The sequence below is a fragment of the Fusarium oxysporum genome, chromosome 8 (genome assembly GCF_000149955.1).
Source record: "Fusarium oxysporum f. sp. lycopersici 4287 chromosome 8, whole genome shotgun sequence".
In the NCBI taxonomy this organism is placed as follows: domain Eukaryota; kingdom Fungi; phylum Ascomycota; class Sordariomycetes; order Hypocreales; family Nectriaceae; genus Fusarium; species Fusarium oxysporum.
Window position 1 is genome coordinate 1,409,343 of NC_030993.1, and position 17,594 is coordinate 1,426,936.

Sequence of the window (17,594 nt, forward strand, 5' to 3'; positions counted from 1 at the left end):
AACTGCTGGTAATACAGATAAAAACAATTCAATCAACTCGACGAAGACCATGTCTCAACACTAAGGTAGCTCAGAAAACGTAGCACAAGCGAATGCCAAGCTCTCGATCTTGGTAGCTTGGCGAGCATTGGCAGTCTCAAAAGCTATCGCCCCATCCATCATCCACAATCACTGCCTTTTCGCAGACGTCGCTGTCGCATCATTCACTTGTGTCCCATGACATCAGGGAAGTGGTGCGCTAAACCCCAAGAGAGACAAAATGGTTGCTACAGCTTTGCTCCATTGGGTAAGATGTTGTGGTGCACCTCTTCTCCATCGTTGCCCACTGTCGTCATCACTGAGCTGTCGTGCACTCGGAACTTTTCTCTACCTTAGATGCACTAGTCTAGCAAGTTCCTCTCGCTTCGGGCATCGAAGGTTGCAGGCTGGACCCGTAGGAATAAGGTGGAAGCATCATCTACTGCCCACCAGAGCATTCAATGTCTCCGCTGGGATTTACTTTAGTGTGATTCAGAGTGCTGCAGCCGGGATCAATGTGCCCTGGGCGAGCACCCGTGAAGGGTGGTAGCCTACGGGGACCTACGTAACGCCTCGATGGTGGTGAGTTCATTTGGGTTGCGGTCCTTTCTCAAGTGATAAGTCGTATGCTCCCCTCGTGCATTTGGCTACGATCCCCTCCTCTCCTCTGCGAAGTCATTCATGTACCTATCTCACTGGGAACTCCGTGTCTTTCCTCAGCCGACGGGAGAAGAAACATTCTAATCACCGTCGTACAATTCGACTAAGACACACATCTCCCGGTCTCCACACCGACAAGCCAGTCCGTCTCCCGAGCATCACATCACCCCTAGACGCTAAGCAAAAGGCTCCAGAAACAAAAACAAGAAACCCTCCCAGAGCTAATAAACAAGGTTCATAAGGATCGTCAATCTCCTCAGCCCAGACCTTAATTCTCTTCCGGCTCCCTCTTCCTACTTTTATAAGATCTATCGCCATCGCCCGACAGTTCCAGACGCCTGTTCTCTACAGCACAAGCAAACTCTGGACCCTTGTCGAGAGACACGAAATAAGACGCAAGATTTCATTAGCGGTCTTTTTAGCTGCAGCCTTTTCCTTGACGGTGATCCTGGCAGCGTGACGACATCCAACCCCCAGGGCTCCATCGCAGTAAATTAATCCTTTCGAGTTCGATTTTTTGGGCAGAAGTGCTTGCAGGCAGCGCTTGATTTTGATTGTGGCCAGATACTGTTCAGCTGGAGAATAGTATACTTTCCAACGGGATACAGCCATGGCGAAGAGTAAGTTCTCTCATGTACTCACAAGTGCAAGCCTGGGCAGCATGATCACCTCTCCTGACTTATTTTGTATGGCTTTACCAACAGATAACTGACCTGTCGCAGATGCTCCTCTTGGCCTCGCTGGCCTGGTCCTCCTCGCTGTTTCCCTCCTCTTCCTCTGGTTCATCATCCTCTCAGGCTTGACCTCTACCACGCCATTCGACAAGACGTATTTCCTCCGCGCCGACACAGGCGGTATCTCGGGTGCTCGCGAAGTCACACAATGGAACTTCTTCTACATTTGCGGTGCCGGCAACAATGACTGCGATGGCGCCCGCGCTGCCCCCGTCATCGGTCGCGCCTGGGACTCAAACCCACGTAATGCGCCCAGCTCGCTTGTCGGTAGTCGTGCCGGTGACACCACATCGAACAAACAGTTCTTCTTGTGGCGGTTTGGCTGGGTCTTCATTCTGATCACTCTGTTCTTCGAGACCCTCGCCTTCTTTACTGGCTTCATTGCCTGCTGTGGCCGTCTTGGTGCTGGAATCTCTGGCATCATGTCCATGTTCGCCCTGTTCTGCTCCTCAGTTGCAATGTCCCTAATGACGTACGTATCTCTGGCCCCTGTATGATGGTATAGCTGTTTACTAACATCCCTTCTTAGTGCTACCTGGGTTCTCGCTCGCAATGCCTTTCACCATGACGGTCGATCGGCCTCCATTGGCCGCTATGCCTTCGGTTTTGCGTGGGCCTCATGGGCCACTTTGTTCATCGCTACCATTCTCTTCTGCCTAGGCATGCGTGGTGACAAGTCGTCAAGCGGAGGTTACAGCGGCCGCTCATGGCGCCGTAGACGAAGTGTCCGCAGCAGCCATGGCGGAGGCTATGAGGGGCGCCGTGTTAAGGATGACTATTCCTAAACTGTTACCTGGCAGCTGTCTGTTAGGCCACATCCCAGTGACTCTCCAATGTCGGCAGAGCTCGATGAGGGATGAGCATGAACAGTCGCAGTGATCGCATTCACGACAGCCTCAATGGTTGTTCGCGTGCTACGCTATAATTTTGTTCCGTCTATATTTGATTCACCAACCATGATCTGTTCTACTGAGCAGGTTTGTGTTCATGATATGTTTGGCGAGGAGAATGGGCTTTCTCTGAACGTAATGTTGAAGTTATGGGCGAGATCTACAAGAAGCTTGCTTTCATCAACTGTCTAATAGTTATTATGAATGTATGATATTACAACAATTCAAGTGTTTTCAAGTCTTGATATTGCCACTAGGCATCGTGTGGACATTGCGAGCTAACAACCCCGAGCTTCATGGCGTCACACAAATGATCACTCTTCAGTAGTTACTACTACAGCGAGGATAGGTCATGTTGCCGTTGTATAGTCCACGAGGTGCCTAATACCATAAAGTTCAAATCATTATGCATGTACCATATTGACGTCATTCGTCCATTCGCCAAACCATGAAATGCATATCACCCCCCTACCCTAACTCTCGTTAAGCGATTGAAGCCCGAAGTCACCTCCAAAGCCCTCTCTTTTATCCTGTGTTGTTCGCCGCTGTCCCTTTCCTTCAAGTACATGAAATGAAAAAAAAACCAACATGCTATCCTGGTTCGTTTTCCAACTTGGTGCCATTCGCCCAATTTTGTTCTTCCGAAAAACAAATGCCAAAATCCGGCCCGAATTTGTCTAAACCCATCCTAAAGCGTGTACAGGAGTGTCCTCCGAAAAAATGCAGAAAAAGAAGGTCAAAATGATTCAAGTAACACATGCTGATGCCTGGGGACTTTGTGTTGTGTTACTGCTGATGATAAAAGGTCGACACATTGGAAATAGCCGTCGCATCAGTTGAGCAGATGCTTGTTATCCATAGTCCTGTAGCCAACTAGATACCTGCTCCGTTGGCATGCTTCCTAGATGGCCGAGTCTTTCCCCCGGAGAGGTAGGATTGGGCCGCACCGGCTTTACAAATTTTCATGCATCCTTTGGGCTTGACATAGGACTGACGCTATCAAGCGGTGCATTGTGTAGTGCTGGTTTCAAGGGCCCGTCCTCCTTCAGGCCATCTTTCTCTCGTTGTAGAACGCCATTGACCCAATCTGCCACTTCAGTATCTGCAGTTGATGAGCTCAAATCAATTTTACCAACAGCTTCCGCGACCGTATCAACTCCATCACCCTCCTCAGCTTCTTCCGTGATTGTTTGAGGCTTTGTAAATTCGACGAGCCACGGATGTTTCAATAGCATGGCGTAGGTTGGCCGCTTCATAGGAATCTTGTGAAGACAGCTTTTCACAAAATCCTTGGCCATGTCCGAGTAAGTGTCCTCTGGCATAGCAGGTGGTTCACCTTCAACAATAGCCTGTAGCATGTTAGTAATCCATGACTGGCTTAACTCAAAAGAAGGAGCGCTTACACTCAGTTGGCTGAAAATAGTAGAAGAGACCTCCGGTGGGTAAGGATAAGCGCCCTTAGCACACTCGATGATGGTCAGGCCCAAACTCCAGACATCGCTCTGAACGCTGTATGAGCCATCGGAATTACCGGCTTGTGCGAATCCACCACCAGAGATTCTCTCGGGGGCCATATAGCTCTGACAGCCGATGTTGGTTCGCGCTATACTAGCTACCAGATTACCACTGACACCAAAATCGCAAATCTTGACCTGGCCTCGTGTATTGACCAAGATGTTTGTTGGTTTGACATCGCGATGAATAATGCTATGCTCCTCCTTCAGTGATTTGAGACCCATCACGGTAGAGTATGTGATTTTTCGAAGAACATTCTCCGGGATACCACCATTATACAGCTTATCGATAGATCCGCCATCCATATACTCAATACACATGTAAACAGCACCTTCCTGGAAGAAGGCGCCGTAAAAGTCGATGATATACGGAGAAACACACTCGTGTAAGATGACGAGCTCCTTCAGAATGGTTGTGAATTTGGCGTCGTCGAGCTCCAGGCGCATTTCTTTCATCGCCATTACTGTGCCCGTTGTACCGTCGGTCGTGTCTGGCAAGCCCTCGGCGGAGTCTTCCGCAGATCCAATGGGAGAAGGGTCCGACTGCGAATACTGAACAGGAAGGGGCTTTCTCGAGAGGCCTTGTCCGAAGCGAGGGACTCTTCGCTTGGCATGCTTGACCTTGTAGACTGTTCCGTAGTTTCCTTTACCCAGCTCGGTCAAGACTTCAACTTCATCAAGAGATATGCTGAAGGTTTGGCCATTGGCAAAGTTGACACCTGTCCGTGTGATTGTGGCAGCGCCATCAAAGGTCACCCAACCCTTCTCTGTGTCAATATATTTCTTGAAATCGTCCATTTTTGACCCCTGCCCACCCCCTGTTCCGTTGGATTGTTGACTACCTGGCGCATCACCTGTGATATCAGAAAGCTTTCCAGGAGGCCCCCGTTTCTTCCCAGTGGCGGTGACAGGGCTGGGTCTACCCATATCAGACAGCTTCATGCCCATGCCGCCGCCCATGGCCCTTCTCTCACTCAGCGAGGGCTTCGTTATCGCAGGAGCTGAATTTACATGTGGTGCGTGCGGTCGTTGCATATTGGGCGGCAATCCCAGATTGGTAGGGAATCCGTTAGCGACGCTGGCCGTAGGTGATGACCCCGAGGGTGTTCCGGGGATTCCAGCGGGAGACATGCCCTTCTGCATGCGTTGTTGATGTAATGCTCGGGCTTTGGCCATTATACTGTTTTCCACCGAGGCACTACTACTTCCAGCAAAACTCGAGGATGTTTGTACAGGGCGTCTGGCCATGCCTAAAACACCCATAGCAGTTGAGTTCGGATTCATGTTGCGAGGATCGGAAACGGAGCGCAGAGATGGTACTCTTCGAGGAGGCTCACTGGGGCTATCATGACCGGGAGATTCGAGCGGCGTACTGGGTTCTGACGAATCTTCAGAGCCTGGAGATGCAGGTGTCGACAGATCCTTCCAGTCCTCCGGGGGGGCCGGGATCGAGTCGGAGGCAGACATTGGATATGAGGTACGTTGATGGAATCAGAATACAGAAAGGCTGATTCTTCTGGTTATGTCGTTGAATAGGTTCGACAAGAGTGGTGGGAAGGAAAATTCTGGTCAGAAAATTCAGAGCAGAGTGGAAATAACGGCGAATATCCTAACAATACCGCGGGGAGCTATCGATCGGGAGACGGGACGCGATCGATTAGAGATGGGTACAAGAAGGAGCGATGGAGGGGAAATAGATGGTGCGATTCTTTCGGAGCTAAATGGAGTCGAGTAGTGGGCGGTCTAGGCCTTTGAGACTCCTAGTACGGCTCAACGACTAGGGCCTCTTGTAGTTGGGAAAGAAGGGCTACAAAAGCCTGGGGGTAACGAATGAGCCAGAATCAACGCAAGTTCTGATAACGTTGTTGCCGGGATTGATGACTTTGAAAGGGGCTTGTCTTGCGCTATTTTGCAACGATATGTGGCCACAGTGAGTGAATCTTGTATGGGAGTACAGTATGGCAACCTGGAAAGCTTCACGTTGAAGTTAGGCACTCAGATTCGCTGAATGGAGTTAGTAAATATGAAAGCTCGTAGGTCCCATACGAAATATTGGAAGTTTAATAGATAACTGAGACAAAAGTTGTTAGAATAAGAACTGTGCTTCTCAGAGCTTGTTGTGGCATGTGCAAGGTACTCTAGGATATGAGGATAATTTCAAGGCTGTATACATACCGGAGGAAGCGTCTGGCTGGGATCAAGAAAAAGTGACGAAGTGTTTCAGTCCTTGAGTACCTTAAGTACTAAGGTACCAACGTAGTATGATGGGCAATGGCTGGATGCGGGGTCAAAGGCTCTGCAGACAAGCAGAAAAGCAACGAGACGGAGGAGGAAAGGTGCTAATGAATTGTATAAATCGACAGATCAACCCGGCATGAGCATCCTGCGAGACAGTAATTTGACAAGGTAGGCGCAAGAGGTATTTGTGATAAATGGGGGGCGAAGGCGAGGCTGAGGATGTTGGTGATATGGAATTTAGGACAGAACCTGGAACGACTATGGTGTGGCGGTTTTGAACAAGCAAAGCCAGGCCGTGGCACACAACAGAGTGCTCTAGCTTGGATACAGTGCCACTGCAAATCCCGTCTTCAGGGGCCAACCCAGCAGCCATTCATGCCCGGGATCAGACCCAACTAATGGATCATATTAGGAGATATTGCCCAGCAATTGAGAGTTTCCCGTGGCGGGCGCTACAAGGACCCATCGTACAGGGCATAAATATGCACTAACATCACCTTACCAGAAAATTTGTACCAAAATTCTATATATCATAAGTGATAATGGAATTCCATCAAGATAAAATCTATGAAGCCTACTGGCGTCATGATGACAGCATTTTATATATCATTGTGAATACTAAGGCCTCTTTCAATATTTTACCTCAAATAGAAACAATATGCAATATTGAAAATGGTAATTAATTTCAAGGCTCTGTGCACAAGTTGTCCTTGATTTTTGCAATTTGCGACGCCATCGTCGATGGAGAACTGTCACCGATGACGTTAATGTGGTCAATGTCAGACCTTGGTTTGAGGTGGAGACTCGCATCTGTACTACAAAGCAAAGCGTCAAAGACGACAATAATACCCAAACATATGAATATCTTATCCAACATTTATATGCAAGATGTATGCCGTCGGAGGCCTTGTGGTCGTGTGCATCCTCTTATCAAACAACTTAAATTAACAGCAACCTACTAGGTGAGTACCTATGGGTATCTATATTCCTGAAAGCACATTGAAAGGATGAAGTCATCATTTATAGACCTTTGCGTTATCCATGGTTGAGATAATTACTATACCTATCTACCTACCTTGCCTAAGAGTTGCAGAATATGAATATCTCATCTTTACCTGTACGTGTGGACGCCAGATACGTGTCTTCGACAAAGCTTCAAACGCCAAGATGCTGAGGTTGAGCCAACACCCTTTGTTAGTCCTACCAGTATCGACAGAAGCATCGTTATCTGTACTAGTTGCGGCTTTTAACTGGCTTGAGACAGTATGCAAGACAAAATGACAAGTACGTCACAAACTTGATCGATAACTTAGGCTCCTACTTAGGTAGGATTCCTACCCGATAACCAGTAGACAGGTGTCGGTTCAGAGAGGTTGAGGTTGTTACCGGAAATTTGGCTGATTACGACAAGAAAAGTCGGTTGGGATTCACCGAACAGCGTCCAGAGTGCACTCATGTAACATGGGCTTCACCGATACTATGCATGCGCACGTATCTCAGGGAGGATGGGAACAGAAGCGATGCTGTAGGTAAGTAGGCGATCAACAAGGCAAACTTGTAGCACTTGTCGCCAATATTTCATGAACCAAACCTTACTTTCCACGTGGCACATACTCTTCAGCAGGATGGAAGGCTCCTATAGTCTACATCAAGCTACACGATGGGATAATTTGAGTCCACCTAATATACGAAGTAGCTATCATTCGCCTTCTTCCATATCTGAAATAGCTACGAGCTGAGAGACCCTGACCTCAAAATGCAGATAAGAACATCAGAACCTGAAAACTTCCGAGGATTACCATGTCCAAACTTGAATCAGACTCAAGATTCTGGGGAAGGAAAACGTCGACGATGTTTCGAGTTGCGATTGTGCCCAACTCACCTTCGCATGATTTGAAACACGGGCGATTCATGCAGGTCATACCATAGTATTAAACTCTAAATTTGCAACGTAAACAAAGGGTCGTTGGAACAGCTGCTCGAAACCTTTGTGATACAGGCCCTTTTAAAGTCACCAGCAACCCTGGATCATTGCAACTCTGCAATGTACCAACAGAAGAACGCTAATAAAACACTAGCTGCTGTAAGATTTCCCCTGAAATAAAAATAGCGATGATTGATATCCATTATATAGTCAAAATTGAATATGAAGCCCTCTTTGAAATACGCAAACGTTTTCGAGATTCGGAGTACATATGTGAGCTGACTGGAGATGCTAGGCCGTTTTGCTATGGATATATTCTGAGGTAGCCAAAGGGAGTACCTAAACTCTGGAAACATCCATAGCAAAAGCCGAATTGTCCTGACAAACTTCCACAAATCCAGCACGGTAGTTGCTTGCTCCCGATAATCTTCGCTGCATAACGTCAGGTTTGATCTCATAAACCCTCGCGTGACTGACTACGCAATCGATAGACTTTGCCTCTGATATCAGTGTACATACCATTCAACCGTGACGATGCGATCGCCAGTAACACAGCCTTGTTGCAGTTACCTATGTCAACAACGAGACGTGATGGGCTGCAATTTTGCTCCATGCCTTTCTTGGCCTGACCCTGCAGCCTCTCAGCGTGGAGGGACAGGCAACGTGCCTGATAACACCATGACGAAAGATTGGGGCCAGGCTTAATTCAATCGTGCGTCGCGCCCGTCTGAAGATCACTCCCACCAACAACCCCTGTAAGCGGGATCGTTTCCTACTCGGTAGTGGAGCCACGGAGGCTTAAACAATTTTGAGACGTCTGACGATGGGATCTGCGCATTTGAGAATCGCTTGTTGTTGTTTGTTTCGTGCTCCTGGCTATCACACAACAAGGGCAATTCATTTGTTTGCTCGATGATACCCAGGAGGCACTATTTGTGGCACCGCAGCAGAAATCGTTTCTGGATAGGTGCAAAGGGAGCCTGTATCGACGAAGAATTTGCCTCTTACGCCTCCCATGCCGCGTGGCATTGTTAAGCAAGTCCCGTTCCTAGCTGGAGGTGAGATTCTACTAAACCCTGGCTTTGGACTGGCCCCGGCGCCACAGCACACACATGGGCGGGTTTCAATGACCAGCATCGTCTCCAAGGCATGGGCCTGGATGGTAAGTTGGGTTACCTCAATCAGGGTGCTGGCACAAGGTGCTAGAGTGGTTGTACCACGCCAGCGACAGCGTTGCAGGTGAATCGCGATGAGACAGAGAGTTCCTCAAGGAGCTGAAGCCCCATATTGAGGTAACCAGAGTGAGAGGTTTAGATGTAGATGGAGCCTAAACAAGGCAGTTTAATGGGGCTTTTGTCATAGCTTATATCTAGCTCGAGTTATCAATCGATGATGGAGGAGGTCTCAACGTGCATCGTCCTCTAAACTTGCTCTAACTTACCTCCCAACGGCACCGCCGCCTCGCCCCAAAACGAACCCACTCGCACTGGGTTCTCTTTCATTAGATTTCGCCATCACTACCTGGGCATCTTTTAACTTTCTTCTCCTTTTAACATCCCACGACACAATCGACTAAGACAATTAAAAGGCATTGCCTTTGCAAATACCAACGGAACCTTCCAGACGATTTTTTTGCGCCTCAGCTTTTGTGCAATTCCTACAGAACCTTATCAATCCTCTCATATCCACGTGCGCGCGCGCCGAGAGAAGCAGCATCAAGGAACTACCCGATTCGCGCCGATCCTTAATTCTACCCCAAAAACAACGACAACAGCTGCATTGCTGATATTTGATGGCTTCTTGGAAATCGTTCTCGGTCCCGTCGTTTCGGCTGACGCAGCTCGCCCAAGATGCATATGAACTGCCCCTACAAACCCTCGCCAACACCCATGAATCGCACCCATCCATCGGGCATCTTTGTCTTCTCGTGTTCGAGGCTGTCCTTGAAGTAGTATGTGTCAGTCTACCTGGCTACATCGTTGCGCGACTTGGCCACTTCGATGCCGAGAAGCAGAAATTTTTGGCTAATCTAAATGTGATGCTATTCACACCATGCTTGAGTATGTTCTCGTTTCGCATTGAACCAGTACTGTCTACTAATATCGCCACAGTCTTCACCAAGCTCGCCTCCCAGCTTAACGCTGAGAAGCTATCTGATCTCGCTATCATACCGGTCATCTTCGTCGTCCAAACGTTTGTATCATGGGCTGTATCATATGTCGTCGCAAAGTTGTTCCGATTCAACAGACGGGCATCCAACTTCGTTACGGCAATGGGTGTTTTCGGAAACTCCAACTCGTTACCCATCTCCCTTGTTTTGTCACTCTCTCAAACGCTGAAAGGTCTGCATTGGGACAAAGTTCCGGGCGATAACGATGACGAAGTTGGCGCGCGTGGTATCCTTTACCTCCTTATCTTCCAGCAGCTTGGTCAACTCGTTCGCTGGAGTTGGGGTTACCATGTCCTTCTTGCCCCTAAGGATAAATACCCCGAGTACCGCGAAGAAATTGCCGAGGAAGGCCAGCGTTATCACGATGATGAGAATCATGATGACTACCAGAATGCGGCTCTGATCGATGGCCTTGACGGAGAAACAGAGGACGAGGGAGACAGCCACAGTATCGACTCGCAAAATTATGATCCGGCTGGCCGTACCCCTGTGGCAAATGCCTCCCGAGTTTCACTGGCAGTTTCTAGCGATGACGAATATTTGCCCAAAAAGCCGCATTTCAAGAATAACCAAGAGCAAACGGACGTTGTTGCTCCCCTTAATGGAAATGAAGGTAGCATGGATTCCTTCCCCCGTGTCCCGGCATTGGAGGATCAGGAAGAGCCCACTGGCATCGCGGACCGGACTAAATCTGCTATTAAATCGCCCTTCATCCGTCTTGGAAAGGCAACATCCCAAACCCTCAGCAACTGGTACCAGAAGTCTCCAGCTCCTGTTAAATCTTGTTTGAAAGTTACGAAGCGTGTGGCTGGGAAATTCAACAACTTTATCTGGGAATTTATGAACCCCCCTCTCTGGGCTATGTTGATTGCCATCCTCGTCGCCTCTATTCCGGCTCTTCAACGACTCTTCTTCGAGGAGGGCTCTTTCGTCCAGAACAGTGTGACCAACGCCGTTCGCTCCAGTGGAGATGTCGCTGTCCCACTGATCCTCGTTGTTCTCGGCGCCAATCTTGCTCGTAATACCATGGCTAAGGATGAGGCTTTAGACCCCGAGGAAGAGCGCATCGGCAACAAACTTCTCATTGCCTCCCTTCTTTGCCGTATGGTTCTACCAACTGCCATCATGGCTCCTATGCTTGCGCTCATGGCCAAATATGTGCCCGTTAGCATTCTTGACGATCCAATTTTTGTTATCGTTTGTTTCTTGCTCACGGGAGCTCCCAGCGCCCTCCAGCTCGCTCAAATTTGCCAGATTAACAGTGTATTTGAGAAGACAATGGGCAGAATTCTGTTCCAGAGCTATGTCATCTGGTAAGTCATGACATCTGATGCTCGGTGTGATCTATCCCGAATTGCGCTAACATATGCAGGATTCTTCCCTCTACTCTTATTTTGGTAATGATGGCCCTCGAGGTTGTTGAGTGGGCTCGATGATGCGCCTGTCTAAATACACTAGACAGAGAAGTGAAATGATCATGTCTTTCATGCGTCAAATGCTATTTGTTGAGTTTGTTTGATCTGTCTTTACAGTTGTTTGTCTGCAACGGCGTTGGGTGGCTGGAATTGATTGGGAATTGGGAAAATTTATACTGGCGTGGCCTTGCGGCAATCCGAGGGTTCACAAAGCTTGACCTGGTGGAAGAGCGATATGGATCCGAGCGTTTTTTGCCTGCTTTTGCTTCGTTGTGTAAAAAAGGCACTGGTTTGAGGAGTTGATCCACATAGTACTCTGTCTGGAATGCCTGTGTCTTGCGAATGCTCGAAATATACATTATTCTCACATTGGATTGTTTAAACCAACAATGCACCTTGTACTGCATCTTGAAAACCGATTGCTAAAGTACAATAATGAGGCTCTAGCCAAGGATGTGGAGGCTGCAATATGATCATTCTTGCTGGGTTCCGTTGACCAGGTTACCTTCTGGCACGATCGCCCAGTCTCTTACAGTGCCCTTCCAATCGCTGATGCGTACGTCCTTGATATCGACCGAAACAACTCTTACTTCCTCACCGGCTACAAAGCAGTTGCGGCCTCCATCCTCGACAGGTCCATTGTCCCGCTGGAAAGGCTGGGCTGCGGACTCATCGAAAGTATTGTTCTCCAGATGCTGGTCGCGGTAATATTTTTCCTCCTCTGTTCCGCTAGGCACTAGACGAGCGGCACCTCCTATGGTTGCACTGATGCTAGAGAGTGCTGAGGTGTTGAGGTTCAAGAGGAGTGAGGCGAGACTCGATCGGTGCTCTGGCCCAGGAGAGCCACCAGACGGTCGGCGGCCGTGAGTAGGTGGTCGATGGGAGACCCCTGAAAATATTTTCAGTATGTTTAGATTTCATCAGTCTCGAACATGAAGATGCGACTTACAATCGTGGACAAGAAGGGATACATTGGGGTTGGCGACCAAGTTGGTGGTCTTCCGTGATGCCGGGTTCGTAGTCATGATGATGACGGGGTAGTTAGAGTAAGGTGACGAGGGAAGATATGTATAGTTCATTAGAGAGACGTGCGGTACGTTATCTGTGCATGTTGCCAAGTGAAGCTATATTGACTATCAGCCTTCGATCTGTGATGGGATTGTTGGTGGTGCGGGGAAGGTCTACAAATCGAGCATTGTCGAGGCATTGAACAACATCCGGCGGAAGCGTCGACGTCGTTTGCTTGTGGGTATCGCCCTGAGAAGCTTCGGAGTTGAGAGGTATTTGATCCATGATATATTGGCTGAACGATGATTGATGATGCTGAGATCCAATACCTTGAGGTAGTGGAGGGGCTCGACTACCTTGCTGCACGGTACGTTCCGCAAATCCCGGTCACAGCATCTGCTGAGTCACCCATAACCGCGAGAATATGACGTAATGACACTGGGCGTGCTTTCCCCAGAGTTCATTCGAGCTAAGCTTCTAAAGTTGTCGTCTGGGGAAGTACCTAGGTACCGGTTACTTGCGGCTCCTCACGGTCACGTCTGTCCTTGCCGACTTCAACCTTCAAAGCCGACGGCATAGCACATTCACGGCATTAGGGACGGCTCATCACCCGGGACGGAGATTTACAGTCGCTTTCCCTCCTTATTTATGTCAGAGAGAATCATTTTGAACTTCTGTCAAGTTGCATACTGCTCCTTGATTTCATACTGGGCGCTTCATTAACCCTATCGCTCATCATGCGTTCCACACTTCGCGCAAACCGTCGACTTCCTTTGAAGCCCCTCCCTCGTTTCCTCTCAACATCTGCTTCAAGCGCTTCTGTTTCTTCAGTGGCTTCTTCATCATCTGCACCAAAGCACACACCTATCAATTCTGTCCTTATCGCCAACCGTGGTGAGATCGCCATCCGTATCAACCGGACTGCTGAGCGCCTTGGCATTCGGGCTACAACCGTCTATACAGATGTTGACGCTGGTTCATGGCATGCTTCTTCGGGGTTCCAGTCTTTGGCGCTAGGTCCTGCAAACGCCTATCTTGACGGTGAGAAAATCATTGCTCTAGCGAAGCAAAATGGCATCCAGGCACTCCATCCCGGCTATGGCTTCTTGTCCGAAAACTCCAAGTTCGCAGAGCGTTGCGAAGAGGAAGGCATCGTGTTTGTTGGACCACCCGCTACTGCCATGGCCGACATGGGACATAAGGCCCGCAGTAAAGAAATTATGACAGCTGCAAATGTTCCCTGTGTGCCAGGGTATCATGGAGCAGACCAGGGCGAACAGGAACTCTTGGAGCATGCCAAAAACATCACTTTTCCGGTGCTCCTCAAGAGTGTACGAGGAGGTGGAGGCAAGGGAATGCGAATCGTCCTGACTGAGGAGGAGTTCTTGACGCAACTCAGAAGTGCCCGTGCCGAAGCCAAGGCCTCATTTGGTGAAGGAGGCGAGGTCATGCTAGTGGAGAAGTACATCATTCGACCAAGGCACGTCGAAGTGCAAGTCTTTGCCGACAAATGGGGCAATACCGTCGCGCTAGGTGAGCGAGACTGCAGTGTTCAGCGTCGGCATCAAAAGATCCTCGAAGAATCCCCAGCTCCAGATCTAGATCTGGCAACTCGACACGATCTCTGGGATAAGGCGAGAAAAGCAGCCTCGGCAGTTGGTTATGTCGGCGCTGGCACTGTTGAGTTTATCCTCGACAAGGATACCAACAAATTCTATTTCATGGAAATGAACACTCGACTACAAGTGGAGCATCCTGTCACGGAGATGGTGACTGGCCTGGATCTAGTCGAATGGCAATTCCGAGTTGCTGCAGGCGAAAAGCTTCCACTCTCCCAGGAAGAAGTGGAAGCACAGATGAACGAGAGGGGCGCCGCCATTGAAGCACGAATTTATGCCGAAAATCCTGAGAAGGGCTTTATTCCCGACTCCGGCAAATTAGTGAGAGCTTATCTCCCTACCGAATTGCAGAACGAGGATGTTCGCCTGGATTGGGGATTCCGATCTGGTAATACTATCTCTGAAGCATACGACGGCATGATCGCCAAACTTATCGTGCGAGGCGATACGAGAGAACGTGCTATCGCCAAATTGGAGAGCGTTCTACGCTCATACGAAATTGTTGGTGTTGCTACAAATATCGAATTCCTCAAGCGGCTTTGTGAGACTGATGCCTTTGTGGCCGGAGATGTGGAAACGGGCTTCATCGACAAGTGGCGAGAGGAGCTTTTCAAACCCCGACCTATCAAGAATGAAGTTGTCGCCCAAGCAGCCCTCGGGATGATCAACTTTGAACATCGAAATTCTGGACCCCATGGCTTGACACTTGGCTTTGGCGAGACTAACAACATCGGGGAACGAAAGCTGACCTTTAAAATCCTGGATGGGTATAGCAAGGAAGAGGGCGAGGTCGTCGAGGCCAGCGTGACACAGACAGGTCATAACCTTTACAACGTTGCTGTCCACCGAAAAGGTGACGAGACACCCCAAGTGTTCACAAATATTGCCTGCCAGCCCGAGCCAGAAGGTGAAGTGATGAAACTCGAGTCATACTTCCCCCTTGAGCGCATTCAATCCTCCGTCGTCCCTCAACACACAGACAATGACACAAAGGTTACTGTTTTCCAGCATGGCGTGAAAACAGATCTTGTCCTTCTACCGCCCAAGTGGTACGAGAAGGCTCTTGGGCTCAAGGAGTCAAGCGCCTCAGTTGCAGCGCCGATGCCCTGCAAGATATTGAAGAACGAGGTAGTGGAGGGTCAAATTGTGCAAAAGGGAGCACCACTTGTGGTGTAAGTTGACCATTTCGATATGCAGAATAAGCTAACAAGCTCTCAGAATTGAGTCAATGAAGATGGAAACTATTATCCGGTCGCCGCAGGATGGCATAATTAAGAAGCTTGCACATAAAGAAGGGGTAAGTTCCTATGGCATTCCTCTCTGATATCTCATCTAACGTCATGCAGGATATTTGCAAGGCTGGCACGGTACTTGTACTATTTGAAGAGGGCGAAACAAAGGACGGAGAGTCATGAATGATATTGGATACCATGATGAATGAATTTGGCGTTATTTAAAGGAGATTGAATGATACGCTACGTATTAACTAGAAATGCACTTGATCCCCTCATGGTCCCCTCCCAGTCGTTGGGCCTGTTCCACTTCATCAAATATGTAGAGAATTAATCTCCAATGTCAAAACATGCATACGCCTAGACACCAATAGCTCCATTAACTGAAATCATGAATCATGCTATGCCCGAAACTGTATCCCATAGTAAGCCAAAGAACATATACCCTGAACCCAAGGTCGGTATGAGGTAGGGTCTGTCGTCGTCCTGGCAGAAATGTTATGCCATATGGTTATCTTGTGTGCATCTTTATGTACTCCAAGGGTAGATATCGAGAAAGTTTTGATTGCTTAGCCGCTTGACGTATCCGTTTCCACCAGTCTTCGAGACGTGACTGGAATTTTGGGTCGTCGGGCGAAGTATACGTAGTAAGCTTGTTGAGAAGATCCTGAAAGAGATGTCAACAGAGCGTTTGAGCATAGCACGTCATTCAAGTGACTTACCTCCTCCAGGGCCAGTGTGATGAATCCCATGACGAATGCCACCCAAGCAAGAGTCCCCTTCGTACTTAAGAATTGGTTGCCCCCCCGGAATTCAACCGTGCCAGTACATTTCCCTGTCTTGGGGTTTGGGAAAATGTTCTGGAAGTTCCATAGCACGTATCGGTTCCCCTGCATATAGTAGCACAAATCCGCTTCGGATGTCGTTGACTTGATTTCTGATGCGACTTGGAGAAGTGAGCCCTTGCTCTTACCGAATCGTATCAGCGTTTCACGCAACCCAGAACCCATGCTTTGACTGTTTGGCCGACAGTACTGATTTTCTCGGCGGGCTTTGGGGAGGACAGCTGCCACAAATTCTTCATAAACAGCAGATGCAAACGCAATCTTCTTGAGGCCACGTAGGGAGAACTTGTTCTGACCAGAGACGGGAGTGACATGGACGTGGCCGCCGCAGGAGATATCGCGTTGGGGACTGAAGTGTACACGCATCGCTTCCCAAAAGTCGCCAAGTATGCCGCTGACATGTTGTTTGGTATCTAGACGAGGGGAAACGACTTCCATGCAGACTAGGATCCCCTGTTAGTGAACAAACTAAACGGTTCGCTGGTTTCATGGTGAAGAGAATGACATACCCATGGGACGCTCTCTCTTCAAAGATCCATCTCTAGTGACGAACCATTTACCACCGTAGTACTCCGGATGCTTGCTGTATTTTGAACAGTCATCGTGCACAGCTTCGATGTTACGGTTCCGTAGCTTCTGTGCTAATTGCCGATACCAGTCGACATTGGTAAAGCTATCAGCACCACCGTAAGGCTTTACCACAGCCTCGATCTCCACGCCGAAGTTGTAATGCCTGAGCTTTGATACCGTCATGATCGACAAGATGTAAGAAGTGCTTAGGGACTCGAAAAAGAAAGAATGGTAGAATTGGCTGGGGTCGGGTTGAAGGTGGCGGATTTGGCCATGCAGCTTGTATAAGACAACCACCTCGGTTTTTGAATAATCACCTTGCTGCAGAGAGGGAGTCGTACTACATGAAGGTGATCACCCGTTTCCTGATGCGCTTGTGCCTTGTTCAAAACGTTTGGATACGGCCGCGTGCTTTACCCAAACACAACCACAGAATCGTCAGCTGTTGGCTCTCAACTTTTTGTCAGTAACACGCTCGCTCGCCTAACCTGAGCTGTCATTGTCACATCTCAAAATTGTCGCCTCACTTTCAGGTTAAGTACAGCAAAAACCTTTCTGGCCTCGAATGGCGGTGCGGATGCATGGTTTGGCGGGAGCTGTCGTTGTGGATCTGGCCGGGGGCTCCGGGGGGAAATGCCGGAAGACCGGGGGCACGGTGCGGAGCCCAACAAGGAAATGGAGGCGGGCTGGGCCGTCTCATAGCGTCTGAATATTCTGAGGCTATCAAACGAGGCCTGTTTTTGCCTGTCATTGTAAA

At 48.9% G+C, this 17,594-nt stretch overlaps 7 protein-coding genes across 13 annotated transcripts; 3 read left to right on the plus strand and 4 right to left on the minus strand.

Moving 5' to 3' along the window:
• The first annotated feature begins 21 nt into the window (after positions 1–21).
• On the plus strand, positions 22–3,714 carry FOXG_03106 (uncharacterized protein). Of its 2 annotated transcripts, XM_018380642.1 has the most exons (4): positions 408–820; positions 873–1,298; positions 1,401–1,884; positions 1,942–3,714. In XM_018380642.1, the coding sequence occupies exons 2-4, from the start codon at positions 1,289–1,291 to the stop codon at positions 2,195–2,197; spliced, it is 750 nt and encodes a 249-aa protein (XP_018236959.1). In that variant the 5' UTR covers positions 408–820; positions 873–1,288; the 3' UTR covers positions 2,198–3,714. The 2 variants fall into 2 exon arrangements, with proteins under 2 accessions (XP_018236958.1, XP_018236959.1); XM_018380641.1 differs by having other exon boundaries at positions 22–1,298.
• FOXG_03107 (STE/STE7 protein kinase) lies at positions 2,430–6,365 on the minus strand. Of its 2 annotated transcripts, XM_018380643.1 has the most exons (3): positions 5,992–6,365; positions 3,706–5,887; positions 2,430–3,651 (listed from the first exon to the last, which is right to left on the minus strand). In XM_018380643.1, the coding sequence occupies exons 2-3, from the start codon at positions 5,281–5,283 to the stop codon at positions 3,265–3,267; spliced, it is 1,965 nt and encodes a 654-aa protein (XP_018236960.1). In that variant the 5' UTR covers positions 5,284–5,887; positions 5,992–6,365; the 3' UTR covers positions 2,430–3,264. The 2 variants fall into 2 exon arrangements, with proteins under 2 accessions (XP_018236960.1, XP_018236961.1); XM_018380644.1 differs by lacking the exon at positions 5,992–6,365 and having other exon boundaries at positions 3,706–5,973.
• Positions 6,366–7,805: 1,440 nt separating this feature from the next.
• On the minus strand, positions 7,806–9,359 carry FOXG_18480 (uncharacterized protein). Of its 2 annotated transcripts, XM_018398570.1 has the most exons (2): positions 8,498–9,359; positions 7,806–8,410 (listed from the first exon to the last, which is right to left on the minus strand). In XM_018398570.1, the coding sequence occupies exon 2, from the start codon at positions 8,332–8,334 to the stop codon at positions 8,083–8,085; it is 252 nt and encodes an 83-aa protein (XP_018236963.1). In that variant the 5' UTR covers positions 8,335–8,410; positions 8,498–9,359; the 3' UTR covers positions 7,806–8,082. The 2 variants fall into 2 exon arrangements, with proteins under 2 accessions (XP_018236963.1, XP_018236962.1); XM_018398569.1 differs by having other exon boundaries at positions 7,806–9,359.
• FOXG_03108 (uncharacterized protein) lies at positions 8,863–11,982 on the plus strand. Of its 2 annotated transcripts, XM_018380645.1 has the most exons (3): positions 8,863–10,038; positions 10,090–11,461; positions 11,521–11,982. In XM_018380645.1, exons 1-3 carry the CDS (start codon positions 9,771–9,773, stop codon positions 11,582–11,584), a joined length of 1,704 nt encoding a protein of 567 aa, XP_018236964.1. In that variant the 5' UTR covers positions 8,863–9,770; the 3' UTR covers positions 11,585–11,982. The 2 variants fall into 2 exon arrangements, with proteins under 2 accessions (XP_018236964.1, XP_018236965.1); XM_018380646.1 differs by lacking the exon at positions 11,521–11,982 and having other exon boundaries at positions 10,090–11,508.
• FOXG_03109 (uncharacterized protein) lies at positions 11,497–12,971 on the minus strand. Of its 2 annotated transcripts, XM_018380647.1 has the most exons (3): positions 12,749–12,971; positions 12,513–12,687; positions 11,497–12,452 (listed from the first exon to the last, which is right to left on the minus strand). In XM_018380647.1, the coding sequence occupies exons 1-3, from the start codon at positions 12,854–12,856 to the stop codon at positions 12,037–12,039; spliced, it is 699 nt and encodes a 232-aa protein (XP_018236966.1). In that variant the 5' UTR covers positions 12,857–12,971; the 3' UTR covers positions 11,497–12,036. The 2 variants fall into 2 exon arrangements, with proteins under 2 accessions (XP_018236966.1, XP_018236967.1); XM_018380648.1 differs by having other exon boundaries at positions 12,513–12,971.
• Positions 12,972–13,058: 87 nt separating this feature from the next.
• Positions 13,059–16,056, plus strand: FOXG_03110 (3-methylcrotonyl-CoA carboxylase alpha subunit). Its single transcript, XM_018380649.1, has 3 exons — positions 13,059–15,362; positions 15,409–15,487; positions 15,537–16,056. Exons 1-3 carry the CDS (start codon positions 13,309–13,311, stop codon positions 15,603–15,605), a joined length of 2,202 nt encoding a protein of 733 aa, XP_018236968.1. The 5' UTR covers positions 13,059–13,308; the 3' UTR covers positions 15,606–16,056.
• On the minus strand, positions 15,593–17,580 carry FOXG_03111 (uncharacterized protein). 2 transcript variants are annotated; one of them, XM_018380651.1, is made up of 4 exons: positions 17,326–17,580; positions 16,777–17,248; positions 16,145–16,710; positions 15,593–16,089 (listed from the first exon to the last, which is right to left on the minus strand). In XM_018380651.1, the coding sequence occupies exons 2-4, from the start codon at positions 17,018–17,020 to the stop codon at positions 15,934–15,936; spliced, it is 966 nt and encodes a 321-aa protein (XP_018236970.1). In that variant the 5' UTR covers positions 17,021–17,248; positions 17,326–17,580; the 3' UTR covers positions 15,593–15,933. The 2 variants fall into 2 exon arrangements, with proteins under 2 accessions (XP_018236970.1, XP_018236969.1); XM_018380650.1 differs by having other exon boundaries at positions 16,777–17,580.
• Between the last annotated feature and the right edge of the window lie 14 nt (positions 17,581–17,594).